A 12,593-nucleotide genomic window follows, 5' to 3' on the forward strand; every position below is an offset into this window, starting at 1 on the left:
TATATATTTTCCACCTCTATAACTAGCTAGTTATAACAGATTTGTATTTTTATTGACAAATTTTTTTTTTTTAACTAGGGATCGAACTTGGGATCTTGCACTTGCAAGGCAGGCAGTGGAACCTCAGAGCTAAATACCCAGCCCCAGATTGTATTTTTCAATGATGGCTGCAATACTGTCTCCCAAAGCATAATCTCTGCAACTTTGTCACTCTCTAATCAAAAAGTCAGTCGTGTGACTCATTTGTAATCACTGTGATGAAGCAGAAGTGATGCCACATGCTTTCCAAGGCTAGTACATAAAGTGTGATATCACTTCCACCTAGTCAGCTAATAGACCTGCCTGAGGAAATCTAAGAAATCCAGGAACCACATGCAGTGGAGGGGCCCAGGCCACGCGGAGAATCCATGTGCACATAATCTGATGAATAGCCACAGACTACATCGTAACTAAACAGTGAGGACTGCAGAGACACGTGAGTGGACATGTCTTCAAATGATTGCTGGTCGCCAGCTCTCAAATCACCTCTAAGCTTTAAGAGCAGAGACAAGCCATCCCCAGTGTATTCTGTCTGAATTTTGAGCCAGGATTCTAGTAAACACAGCAATTTGTTATGCAGCAGGTGTAACTGGAAAACCTGTGTAATACTTGTCAACCTAACCAGTTTTTCTTCAAGTTTTTCACTTATTAAATTGTCTTACAATAATAGCTAAATTATTGGACGTTGTGAAGACTATAAAGAAAATTTTTGTTTATTACATTTAAATCTTTAATACACTTGAAACTTATTTTGGTTTAATGTGAAAGTTATGTGAATTATTTTTCAACCAATTCTAAATTACTGTTCCTAAAAAAATATGTGAAGAAAAACTTCCTGTATCACTATATAAATACATGAAAGAGGAACATTTGCATTTTAGAGGATAGATATTTGATGCGTCATCATGTGGAGAGAAAAGTTCTCCTAGGTCTTACTCTGTTCATTTTCCCAAGCTGAAAAGTGGAACTGGAAGGAATATCCCAAGATAGAGTAAAGAAAAGAGAACATTCTCCAGGATTACAACAATTCTATCTACATTGTAAGAAATGCTCTAAAACAAATTCTCCCCCATTCATAAAAAATTACTTTAGACACAACACATGCTTACAGTCAGAAGTGTCAAAATATGACTTTTGTATTTCAATCTAACCTAGTCTAATTTTAATTTTAGAGTTCTATTCTTAAAATTTAAAAAAAAAAAGAATTGGGGATATAGCTCAGTGGCCAAGCATTTGTGAAGCCTTGGGTCTGATCTTCAGGAGGAAGAGAGGGCAGGGAAAACAGAAGAGAAATAGTAACAAAAACGTGGGTTCAGCTGGAGACTAGCTTAAATTGAATCCCATGGAAAACTCTAGAGCATAAATTGCACCACAGACTTAATCCCACCTTGATATACAGGGTCAGCTATTTGTTGTCTGAGGTCCACAGAGCAAAGCAGCTCCTACTTGGCTCTTTCTCTCTACAATTTGAATTAATACGACCAAGAATTTTGTCTCATTGAGAAGCTGGCATTAGTTCTCTATTTCTAGAACCCATGGGCAAAAGGACTATGCCGGGAAGTTTTAAGGTTAACCCAAAGAGAATCACAACCCACCAAAAAAGTGATTGTACATGAGGATAGAGTATGGTCACAGAATTCTCAGTATAAATTTAGGATTATTTTGGCTTGAGAATTTGCTTCTGGCAGGGGAGGTACTGGGGCTGGAACTAGGGACCTTGAGCTTGTGAGGCAGATGGCACAATCACTGAGCCAAATCCCCAGCCCTAGAATTTTAATATGGGAGATGATAAATAACCAAGTTGCAGCCTATCCATAACAGCAGAATCAGAAGGAATCCATAACTCCCTGCCAGATGGGAGCAAGATGACTAGTTCAAAGACTGTTGTTTGAACTAGACTCAGCTCGCCTACCCTTGTTTCTCCTATGACTACTTGTCTTTTCATTTCCACATGGCTTTTTCATTTCCTACCATTTGTTAAGAGAGGAGAGCAAAATACAGGCTTCAGGGAGGAGGTAGAAAGGGTAGAAAGAAGGATCCTAAGGCCGCATAGATGTAGAATTAGAGTCCTATAGGGAGGTTGCAATAGTTACTATGTTCGCAACAGGTGAGCTCTGTCTTTATGTCAACACCCAGGAAGTTGATGTCCTGACAGTTGGTCATACATGACAGTTTTGAATAATAATACATACTTCTCCCTGATGAGGTGAAAGAGAAGAAACACAGTTGTAATGACTCTCATTTCCTCCTACCATATTCCTAAAAATAACCTATCTTCAAATCCTCTCTAGCCCTTTTCTCAGCCTAAATAAGGTGTAAAATAAGGTGAGTCTGCTAATTGCTGACCCAGACAGTGGATTTTATTCTCCAACTTACCAAGGATATCAGCCCCTCCTTGACCAATATCATCTTAAGGAAAAAATTCATCTTTTTCATGCCTTCTTCATGACTACCTGTGTTCACCCACCTGACTTACCTCTCATTCTGAGGGCAAAAAACACACAAATGATCAAAAAACAGACTGCTTCTAAGGGAAGGAGGTAGTTATTTCCCCATTATTCTACATGTCATGTTACCTTTGTTTGTGAGTATATAAATGTTCTCTGTAGCACAGGATTGCTTATACTTCAGGATGCAGAAATCCATGGTTTCATAGCAAATCCCAAGATGATAATGTTTACATTTATAGCACATTCTTGCAGTATCTGCCATATATACAAAGAGGTGCTCACAGCATGCAGTGCAGAGAATGATCTTTCAGCCTAGGGGTTTTTCTGAGGATTATTTTTGCCTTGCGGCTCCTAACTTTTCTGGGTAAGGACTCCTTTAATACTCTTCTGAGAGAAAACCTGTACAGCCATAAACTGAATGTTGTATATCATTTCAGGAAGTCAAGATTACTATAAAATTTATCCATGGGCCTCAAGTAATAAAACCCTTATATAGCCTGATGAATTTGTCCAGTAATGGGAAAAAGGAAGCAAAGAAGGAGATTTTAGCCTAGACTAAATATGTCTGGGAGAAGACTAATTTCAAGGAGTCTACAATAAGAATGGATTATAGCCCTCTCTGAAGAGGGAGGGAGGTTTACTCCTAAGCATGTTACAAATCACCTAATTAACAAAGACTTTAAATTAGCATGCTAATACCTTTTAAAGAGCCTTGTGCACCTGTAAAGAGAAGGAAAAACTCATTTGTCACAACTTCCAGACTTCTACACAGCTCTAAAAGCCAATTTTGGAAACTTTTTTTCCAGGATCTTCCCATCTATTAACCAACCACTAGCTGCCTTGAGATCCCTGAGACTTACCCCAATTCCAGCTGAACAGAAAGACTGTGCTCAGCAAAAATAGAAGCATCCTGGAATCTTGTCATGTGCAGCTTCCTGTGGCAGGTGCCTGTTGTTCTTCTGTGATTTGCCTTTGGGCTACTCATCTAAATCATATCATCATAAAATTCTAGGGACAGATAGTATCTCCATGTTCCCAAACCAAGCCTCCATATCTGATTCCCTTGGAACAGCCCCCAAATAGTGCCCATTTTGGTTTTGCATAAATCCTCAGATGAAAGTAAAGTTGTGATATTTATGATTTACTAAACCTTCTCCTACTTCAATGTTGCAGGTCTTAATAAATCTGGGAGGTATTCTTTATACTTTCCTGTGCCTCATCCTGAAAGAGGAATCTCATCTGTCTTACCTATTAACTTCTCATCTGGGTTCATTTTTCTTCTTTTCCATTTCCATTACCATAATCTAATGCTGCATAATCTCTTGTCTGGACCAAGTGGTAACCTTCTTTTGTTTCTTAATCTTTATTTCTATTTTTACTCCTTTACAATTATTCCTCCAGGAAAAGCCAGAAAGGATTCTAAGTCATAGATGCCACATCACTGCTCAAACCCTCCCATTTTTAAAAAGAAAACTCAAATCTGCTACAGTTTCCAAATTCTTCCCCAGTCTGGACAGTAGTCACTTCCCATTGCCCTCTCCTACCACATCGCTCTTGCTCACTCAGGTCCCTGTTCAGATGTCATGATCTCAGGCTGAGCAGCATTTCCTTGTCAGTCTCTGGAAAATAAATGGCAACTTCTGCTTTCCACCCTGTTCCCAGCTTAATATTTTCATAGGATTTATTGCTACCTGGCTTCCCAGATTTATTTGTTCACTTTTTGATTCCTCCACATTAGGACAAAACAAGTGTTTTATTTATCTACATGGTATATCCAGCAGCTAGTGGCTGGAGGTGTAGGAAACACCCAATAGATATTTGCAAGATGAACTAATGATAGTCTTTTCACACCTACTCTTGCATCTCCTCAGAATGACCAAGTTGATCAGATTAGGTTTGGTTTTGTTTTAAGTATAAAATGGATGTGAAAATAAGATTCTACCTGCAGGCCAGGATCCCAAGACAGTAAGAGGCAAGCATTTTTACAATTCAAAATAAAATGTGCTACTTATGAAGATTTACAAAGAAAATAGGTGAAAACCAGTTTCATTATCCTGGTCTATTTGCCCATTTGGGTGGTGGTGTAAATAAACAGTATCAGAAAGAAAAAAAAAAATTTTTTGTACCATAAGCTGGAGAGTGTCTTGTATGCTTAAAATATAGAGCCACAAAAAAGTCACTGTTTGTTTACATTAAAAAATGAATAAAACTTCTACATCAGAGGGGAAATTAGCCACTAACCCATAAGCAAAGTCCACATAACAAACAGATAAACAGTTTTTTATATTTGCAACTCATATCACAGACTAAGGGCTAATCTCATTACACAAAGGAATTTTAGAAATGCAGTTTTAAAAGAACAACAGTTCAAAAGGGAGGTAGGAAGTAAATAATCACATAATTCATAGAAAATGAAATAAAAATGCTTCATATGATGAATGTGATGAATCTTAATTAGAGTAATATCATTAAAACTAAACTCGGATACTACATTTACTTATGACATTAATAGTAATATGAATTTATGTGGTTTCATTTGGTTTTGGTTTTTGGTTGTTTGCATGCGCCACCATGACTGACTCATGAGTTTATGTTTTTATAGCAGTGTAACTGTACTGTGTTCACCAGATTGGAGTAAAACAAGCATTCTCAGTGGTAGCACACTACCAATGAGGATATACGTTCATTTAGCAGTAAGGAGGAAGATTAGGCAATATTTCTCAAAATTATAGATACAGCATTCTCAACCCAGCAACTCTATGGAATTATTCTCACACATTTGGCTTTGTTTCTAGAGTTTTTTCAGGAAATAAAAAGATATGTAAATGGATGAAAAATAAATCCCTATCAACAATTCCACAAGACTTCCAAGTTTTGACTTAATTTTGTATTACAACTATATCTCCTGTGTTTTATAGGGTTGACAAGAACATAAAGTTGGAATAGACAAAATTAGAATGATCAAATAATATATATTGTATAATGTTAAGCAGACTTTTATGCGAAGACCCATATATCTTACATAGAATAGAATAAAATTAGAAGAGCCTATAATCAGTCATTGCTTAATCCCACATTAAACACATAACAGTGTCAGTGTAATAATACTATTGAGGCAGGAAGCCAGGGCAAGGCACAACTCCTGGGGGGATACACTGTGACCTTTTAATATCAATATCCCAGGCACATGTGCATAATCCTCAGGACCCAGTATGTGGACTTCTTGCCATCTTTCCAGTGCCCACATGTATGGAATGAATGATGGGACACCATTGAAAGCTTGTTATCATGGCTTTCCTCACTGTTACCTGCCCTGGGTATACTGGGTAAAAGTATACTTTTATTTATTTTGGTTTTTATCTTTCCTCTCTTTTATTCAGCCCAAACTCACTCTGCAGAGCCAGTTTCTCCCTTACCCTTTATTTTTACTTTTTCCTACGTCTTTAAATTTTCCTTTTTTTTCTGAATGTATAATTCAATTATAAGACAAGAATATGAACAAAAACATTTTAAAATAATCTCTATTATTTGGCATCTCATCACATCGCTGCAAGAGACAACTTGGACCTTAAGAAAAATTTATGAAAAACTTAACTTGGACAGTTTGTATGGGAGTTAAAACATGTTTAAAAAAAGAACTTGGCAATAAAAGAACCAGCTTCTCTCCCGAAATAATTGTGTATAAAAACAACATAAAATCCTGAAACTGAGTCATTAAGAGGGACCAATTCCCTTTGCTGAGAGACAAGATGGGGGTTTTTTGCAGGAAGCCTGGAAAGCACAGAGTGGGGTGAAAGTGACAGAGGGGCCCTGCTGCAGGGGATGGGGTGACTTTACCTGAACCAGAATCTCTAACATCACAGGGGCTGGTAGTAAAGTGACAGATGCAATCATAATTTAAAAACAAGTTATATTCTCAAAAAGCAGCCACAACTGAACAGTAAAGCAATGGAAACCCTTTCTTTAGCTACACTCCTTTACCTGGATACTTGAGAGAATGTCTGTATCTCCTGCCAGGTCATATTCAGAGAGTTACAGGCAGGCAGAGTCCTACAAAAGTTTCTACTAATGACCACATAGCATTTAAAACCCTTTTTATTAGAAAAATAATAAAATATTGAACAAATCCTCAGTAGAACGGGAACTAGCAGAAAGAATCAACAACTGGGATCTCATCTTATTAAAAAGCTTCTGCACTGCAAAAGAAACCATCAACAGAACTAAGAGACAACCTACAATGTGGGAAAAAAATTTTACCAGCTGCTCCTCAGACAAAGGACTTTAATCTAGAATATGTAAAGAACTCAAAACAATCACCACCCCAATTATAAAGACCCGATTCAAAAATGGGCATTTGAAATGAACAGACATTTCTCAGACAAAGAAATAAAAGCAGCAAGTAAATATATGAAAAAATGTTCCACATCACTGGTCATTCGAGAGATGCAGATGAATACTGAGATTCCACCTCACCCCACAAAGAATGGCTGCTATCAAGAAATCAAACAATAACAAATGTTGGCAGGGTTGTGGGGAGAAAGGAACCCTTTTCCATTGTTGGTGGGAGTGCAGACTGGTGCAACCACTATGGAAATCAATATGGAGATACCTCAAAGAACTAAGTTTAGAGGTTCCATTTGACCCAGCCATCCCTCTGCTGGGTATCTTTCCAAAAGAATTAAAAGAATCATACCACAGTGATATGTGTGCAGCAATGTTTATAGCAGCACAGTTTGTAATAGCTAAAACCTGGAAACAGCCCATTTGCCCATCAGTTGGAAACTGAATAAAGAAGATGTGGTTTTTCTATAAAATGGAATATTACTCAGCCATAAAGAATGAGAAATTGGAGTCATTCATAGGAAAATTGATATATGTTGAAGATATACTCCTAAGTGAAATAAATAAGTCACACATGTGTAAATGCCAAATAGTTTCTCTGGTGTGAAAAACTATAATAGTACATAAGATCCTCATGAGATAATTGACAATGTGAAATCGGAAAAAAAAAGGGCTAAAGGTGTAAGGAAAGTGGAAAGGGTAGAGGAAAGGTAATAAGGGAAAAGAAAAAAATGTGACAAAATGAAAAAATGGAAATAAAGTGTAAACAGGAAGGGGAGGAGGGGATGAAGGGAGGGTAGGGACAAGGGGAAAAAATGAGAACCAAGACCTGTCATGTAAAGGCACAAGATCCCAATAATGAATGTAACTGTACTGTATACCAAAAATGTACCAATAAACTCAATTTTAAAAAAAAGAAAATCAATAAAATAAAATAAACAGATATATAGTAAAGTTCACAGATAAGCTTTCTCTGTTAAATAGTGTTCATTGATTAGCATCACATGTAGAGTAAAATACAGCCTATTTTTTACATGTTTATATACTCTACACAGACCACAGTTTGATGGGCTGGGAGGGTTTGCTTTTGTGATCTTTAAATTTTTCTACCTCAAATAAATGTAAAACTTTGCTACCATTCGTGTCTGTCTTAACCAAATCTTTGTTCAGGACAGGAAGAACCTAGAAACCAGTTCCAGAAGGCAACTTAAGCACCCCAAAACCTATTAATATCACCATCATTATAGCTATTAAAATAGTTTCAAATTTGTGTTTATGCTCATAGTTTTGACCAGTGTACTCCTCAGTTCTCCTTGTTATATTTTCAGTTATTCTCAAAGGCCCCATCCATTTTAACCTGCAAGACCAGTACATTGAATATATCCTTCTTTGGGATTGTGAACTATGGAAACAATTTGTAGTTGGTGATCAGACCACTGGGGTCATTTGTGGAAATGTCAATGGTAAGGGCCTGTTCTCTGAGGAGACCGATCAGAATCAAGATGCCGATACAAGTGTCACCATTGTCACCTTAATCGTTGAGCTGGATGTGGCAATGCTTCTGACTTCAAGGACCAAACACACAGTAAAGGACTATATGTGGAAACCATTACTGCATGCCAGACTTCTGCTCCTGCAGAAAGTTGGCCCAACCTCTTTCTCTCACAGAGAAGGGAGGATATTACATGGGCATTGGCCCTGCCTACATATGACAGGTAGGCTACATCAAACCTTGGCTCTTCTCAGAGCTACCAGTGGTGCTCACCACTGTTGACTGTTGGGAAAAAAACAAATAAGAAATTCCAATTCATAATTGTAGAATTAGCTGATCTTTTAATGGCTGGTGCATGTTTGTAATACAAAAGAATTACACACATATCTTGGGGAATTAGTAAATATACATATAACCTCTTGATCATTTTTACTTCCCCTTCCCCCTGCCTGCCCCTCTTCTCCTTTTCCTAAGTCCCCTTCCCATCTCCACTGTCTACTTCCCTGTTCCATACCATCTTTCCCTTATTTTACTCTTTAAATTATTTATATTTTGTTTCTCATTTAAGAGAAACCATGTGATATTTATCCTTCTGTGTCTGATTTATTTCACTTAGGATTAGGATTATGCTCTGAAGATGTATCCATTTTCCTACAAACAACTCAACTTTATCTTTATGGCTGAGTGATGCTCAGATTATATATATTTTTTCTTTCTTTCTTTCTCTCTCTCTCTCTCTCTCTCTCTCTCTCTCTCTTCTCTCTCTCTCTCTCTCTCTCTCTCTCTCTCTCTCTCTCTCTCTCTCTCTCTCTCTTTCTTTCTTCCTTGGTACCACAGATCAAACTCAGGGCCTTGCGCTTTCAAGGCAAGCAGCAGAACCATGGAGCTAAATACCCGGCCTGCTCAGTTATATTATTAAGAAAAGTAGATAGATACCTTAAATGCATCTGGGAAGTTAACAATTAACTACAAAGCTATAGTGGATTTTTAGCTCTATTTATATAGAATTAAAGCCAGAGTTGTTATGCATTTGTAAACAGAAGATATTTAATTTGCCTGAAAAGTGGTAATGACTTTTCTGTAACCTTGTGTTTTTTTATGATTTTTTAAATTGAGATCTTCATAATTCCTTAAAAGTGTTTTCTATAGTTACTTTGACAGTACATTTTGTCTCAAGTCATATGAGTGTATATGAAGGTCCTTCTGCATTATGTTCTCCAATTTCAGGCTCTATTCTTTCCATTTGAGCTAGTAAGAAAGAATATTGTTTTATAATAACTTGGAAGGGCCAGGGATTTTGGCTCAGTGGTTCTGCCCCATGCCTTGCAAGTTCAAGGGCCTGAGTTCAATCCCCAGTACCCCCCCCAAAAAAAGAAAAGAAAAAAAAAGAGTACACATATAATAACTTTGGAAAAGCTTTGAATTTGTTATTTTCTGTTTTTCATTTTCCTGAGGATGACATCTTGATTGAGATCGCCATTTAACTTTATAGTTTTTTATTCTGTTGTTTTCATATAGTTTTTATAATATGATTACTTTCTGTATGAGATTTCATGATACAATTCCTCTCTGCTAGTTTTTTTTCTGTATGTCCTCTTTCTTTTATCTCTATCATTCTTTTCCTAATTAATTTTTTCATTGACATAAAATTTTAATACAATACACTGCCATGTTAAGTATATAACTCAATGAGTTTTAATAAATCAATATTCCCTATGTTACCACCGAAACCAAAATGTAAAACCCTTGTAATCATTATAAAAGATCACATCCATGGCTCCAGGCAATTATCAGTTCATTTTCTGTCAATGTAGATATATTAATATCTAACAGATTTTAATTTTCAAGAAGAAGAGCTGCTCTGAGCATTGTATATATATCTTCATATGAATATAGATCTTCATTCTTCTTGGCTAAATTTCTAACAGTGAAATTGCTGTATTGTATAGTGAATATACATTAGACTTCATAAGAAATTGCTAGACTACTTTCCAAAGTGAATGTATCATTTTATACTTTTACTGGCAATGTATGAGTGCTCCAGTTACTCCACCTTCTCACCAACACTTAATACTTTGTCATTTTAATTTTAGCTAGCCTACTGGTATCTGTTTGTAGTTTTACCTGGTGTTTCACTCTTGATTTCTGCACCTCTGATGAGTCATGTCCTTATGAACCATCTCCCTTTCAGGGTAACAGTCAGAACCTGAGTCTTACATATTCTATAGATAGTGTTTTGCTGAACAAAGATCTTTATTTGTTTTTTGGGGTTTTGTTTGTTTGTTTCTTTGGTGTTTTTTTTTTGTTTTTTTTGTTTTTTTTTTGTACTGGAGATCAAACTCAGGTCCTTGCGCTTGCAAAGCAGGCACCAGAACTACTGAGCTAGATCCCTGCCCTTTTTCTGTATTTTTTTTTCAAAGATCTTAATTTTAATGCAGCATTATTTCCTTTGTGATTGGTAGGTTTTGTGTTCTGTTTTTTATGACTTAGCAGACATAAAGATATTTATTAAGAATCTTAGGATGATGCACACACACATGAAGGAAGATGTGGGGACTCAGGCAGGCCATAGAGAGCATTCACCTTCATGATTTCCTAAAACCTGACCACATTTTCCATCACTGGGCTGCTTTCCTGCTATCTAACTATGCAGCAGACATCAAAATAAATTGATACTGGGCTCCTTCTGCTCTTTTCTCAAATCTCCCATGTTGGGATCAACAATATCCCACCTATCACCTTATCAACTTTGGCTGTCAACATCTGGCTCTTCTTGAATCCCCTGAAGCCACTGTATAACTCCTGACTTAGCGTGGAGAAGTGTTACCAGCAAAAGGACAGCAGTGTTTGTTGCTTTCTCCCCTTCACCATGCTGATGATTGGCATTTGTATTTTAACATGGTGTCCATGTTGTGGAAAGGAATAAATCTGGAGAGAAGACTGGGAAGCAGATGGTTTGCCTATGTCCTCACCACATTCTCCCTGCTCACTGGGGTGGTATATTTGCTTTTGTGAGTGGCTGTACCAAATTCATAGGTGAGCCTGACTTCAGAAGGAACTGTGCTGCAGATTTCTCAGGAGTTTTGTTTGCCATGAAAGTTCTTAACAATCATTATTGTCCTTGAGGCTTTGTCAATGTTTCAGGCTTTCCTGTACCAAATAAACTTGCTAGTTGGGCAGAACTTTCAAATATTCATTTCTTCTCACTAGAGACCGCCTTCACAGGGCATCTGGCTGAGATCCTTGCTGGACTAATGTACACTCATGGGCCTCTGAAGAAAATCGTAGAAACATGTACAGGACTAGTTTCTTCCATTGATGGATACCCAGGACAGCAGTACTACTTGATAGTTCAGGCCACTCTGGATATCAAAATCATCATCTATATAGCAGTCCAGGGTACAATGAAGTTTCCAGAAACTATGATGTGTACACAGAAGTCCTGGGTAAAGAGTAGCAGCTGGAGAGAGCATTAAGAGCCAGCCTTTGGGACTGAGGAAATAGCAGACCACCACTGTACAGGTTTCATCTCTCACAGAAGAAATGAGAAGACAGCAGCTTTGCTGATTTGATGGCCAGTGAAGTGGCTTCTTGGGAAGCATGGCCCAGTTGTGTCACTATTGCCCAGTTGGTTTATGCCCCAAGACACTAGATTTTTTTAACCTTTATTAATTTTATTGGACAATGATGAGGTCCTGGGGTGAAGACACTGTCAGGTAGATGGTGAGATGAGGCAGGGTGAATACATTTGCCTTTCTCTCTTTAGGGAGATACCTGTTTCATTACACAGTACTGTCCTGCAGGCCTTGTTTGGCAGAATTGTCCTAGTGTTCCATGACCTTCTGAGTGATGAAACATTTTGCTGCACTGAAGACAACTTCTGTAATGATGGCAGTGCTAACTTTGACATAGGAAGCGTAACACTTGGTGAAACAGAAACAGAATAATAAGGAAATAGTTAAGATTTGAAAAAAATGTCTCCCTGTAGTCTTGGCTCTTTCTTTACCCACTGACAGTTTGCATTTTCCCCAAACCTACCCCAATCTCTTCTTTATTCCAATAGACCTAACAGTGGAAGTTCAGTCTTTCCTGTGTTCGTGCTTCTATTAATGAAAAAGGGGAAAGTCATAGGTCATAAATATCTCAACTCTGCCTTCTGATTGAATCGCCAAGTTTTTTCTACCTGATTCCTCCATAGTTCCCACTTGCCCTTAGGTTCTGATGCTGAACCTGGGTGAAAGACAAAAATCTAAAATCTCTTGCACAGGGAA

General features: G+C 37.4%; 1 protein-coding gene and 1 pseudogene across 1 annotated transcript; one reads left to right on the forward strand and one right to left on the reverse strand.

The window, feature by feature from the left end:
• Positions 1-2,100: 2,100 nt before the first annotated feature.
• Pate2 (prostate and testis expressed 2) lies at positions 2,101-2,733 on the reverse strand. Its single transcript, XM_010628673.1, has 2 exons — positions 2,616-2,733; positions 2,101-2,237 (listed from the first exon to the last, which is right to left on the reverse strand). Exons 1-2 carry the CDS (start codon positions 2,731-2,733, stop codon positions 2,101-2,103), a joined length of 255 nt encoding a protein of 84 aa, XP_010626975.1.
• Positions 2,734-10,969: 8,236 nt separating this feature from the next.
• On the forward strand, positions 10,970-11,904 carry LOC104865277 (annotated as a pseudogene).
• The last annotated feature ends 689 nt before the right edge of the window (positions 11,905-12,593 follow it).

This window comes from Fukomys damarensis, unplaced genomic scaffold (assembly GCF_012274545.1).
Source record: "Fukomys damarensis isolate Sample0158 unplaced genomic scaffold, DMR_v1.0_HiC HiC_scaffold_16, whole genome shotgun sequence".
NCBI lineage: Eukaryota > Metazoa > Chordata > Mammalia > Rodentia > Bathyergidae > Fukomys > Fukomys damarensis.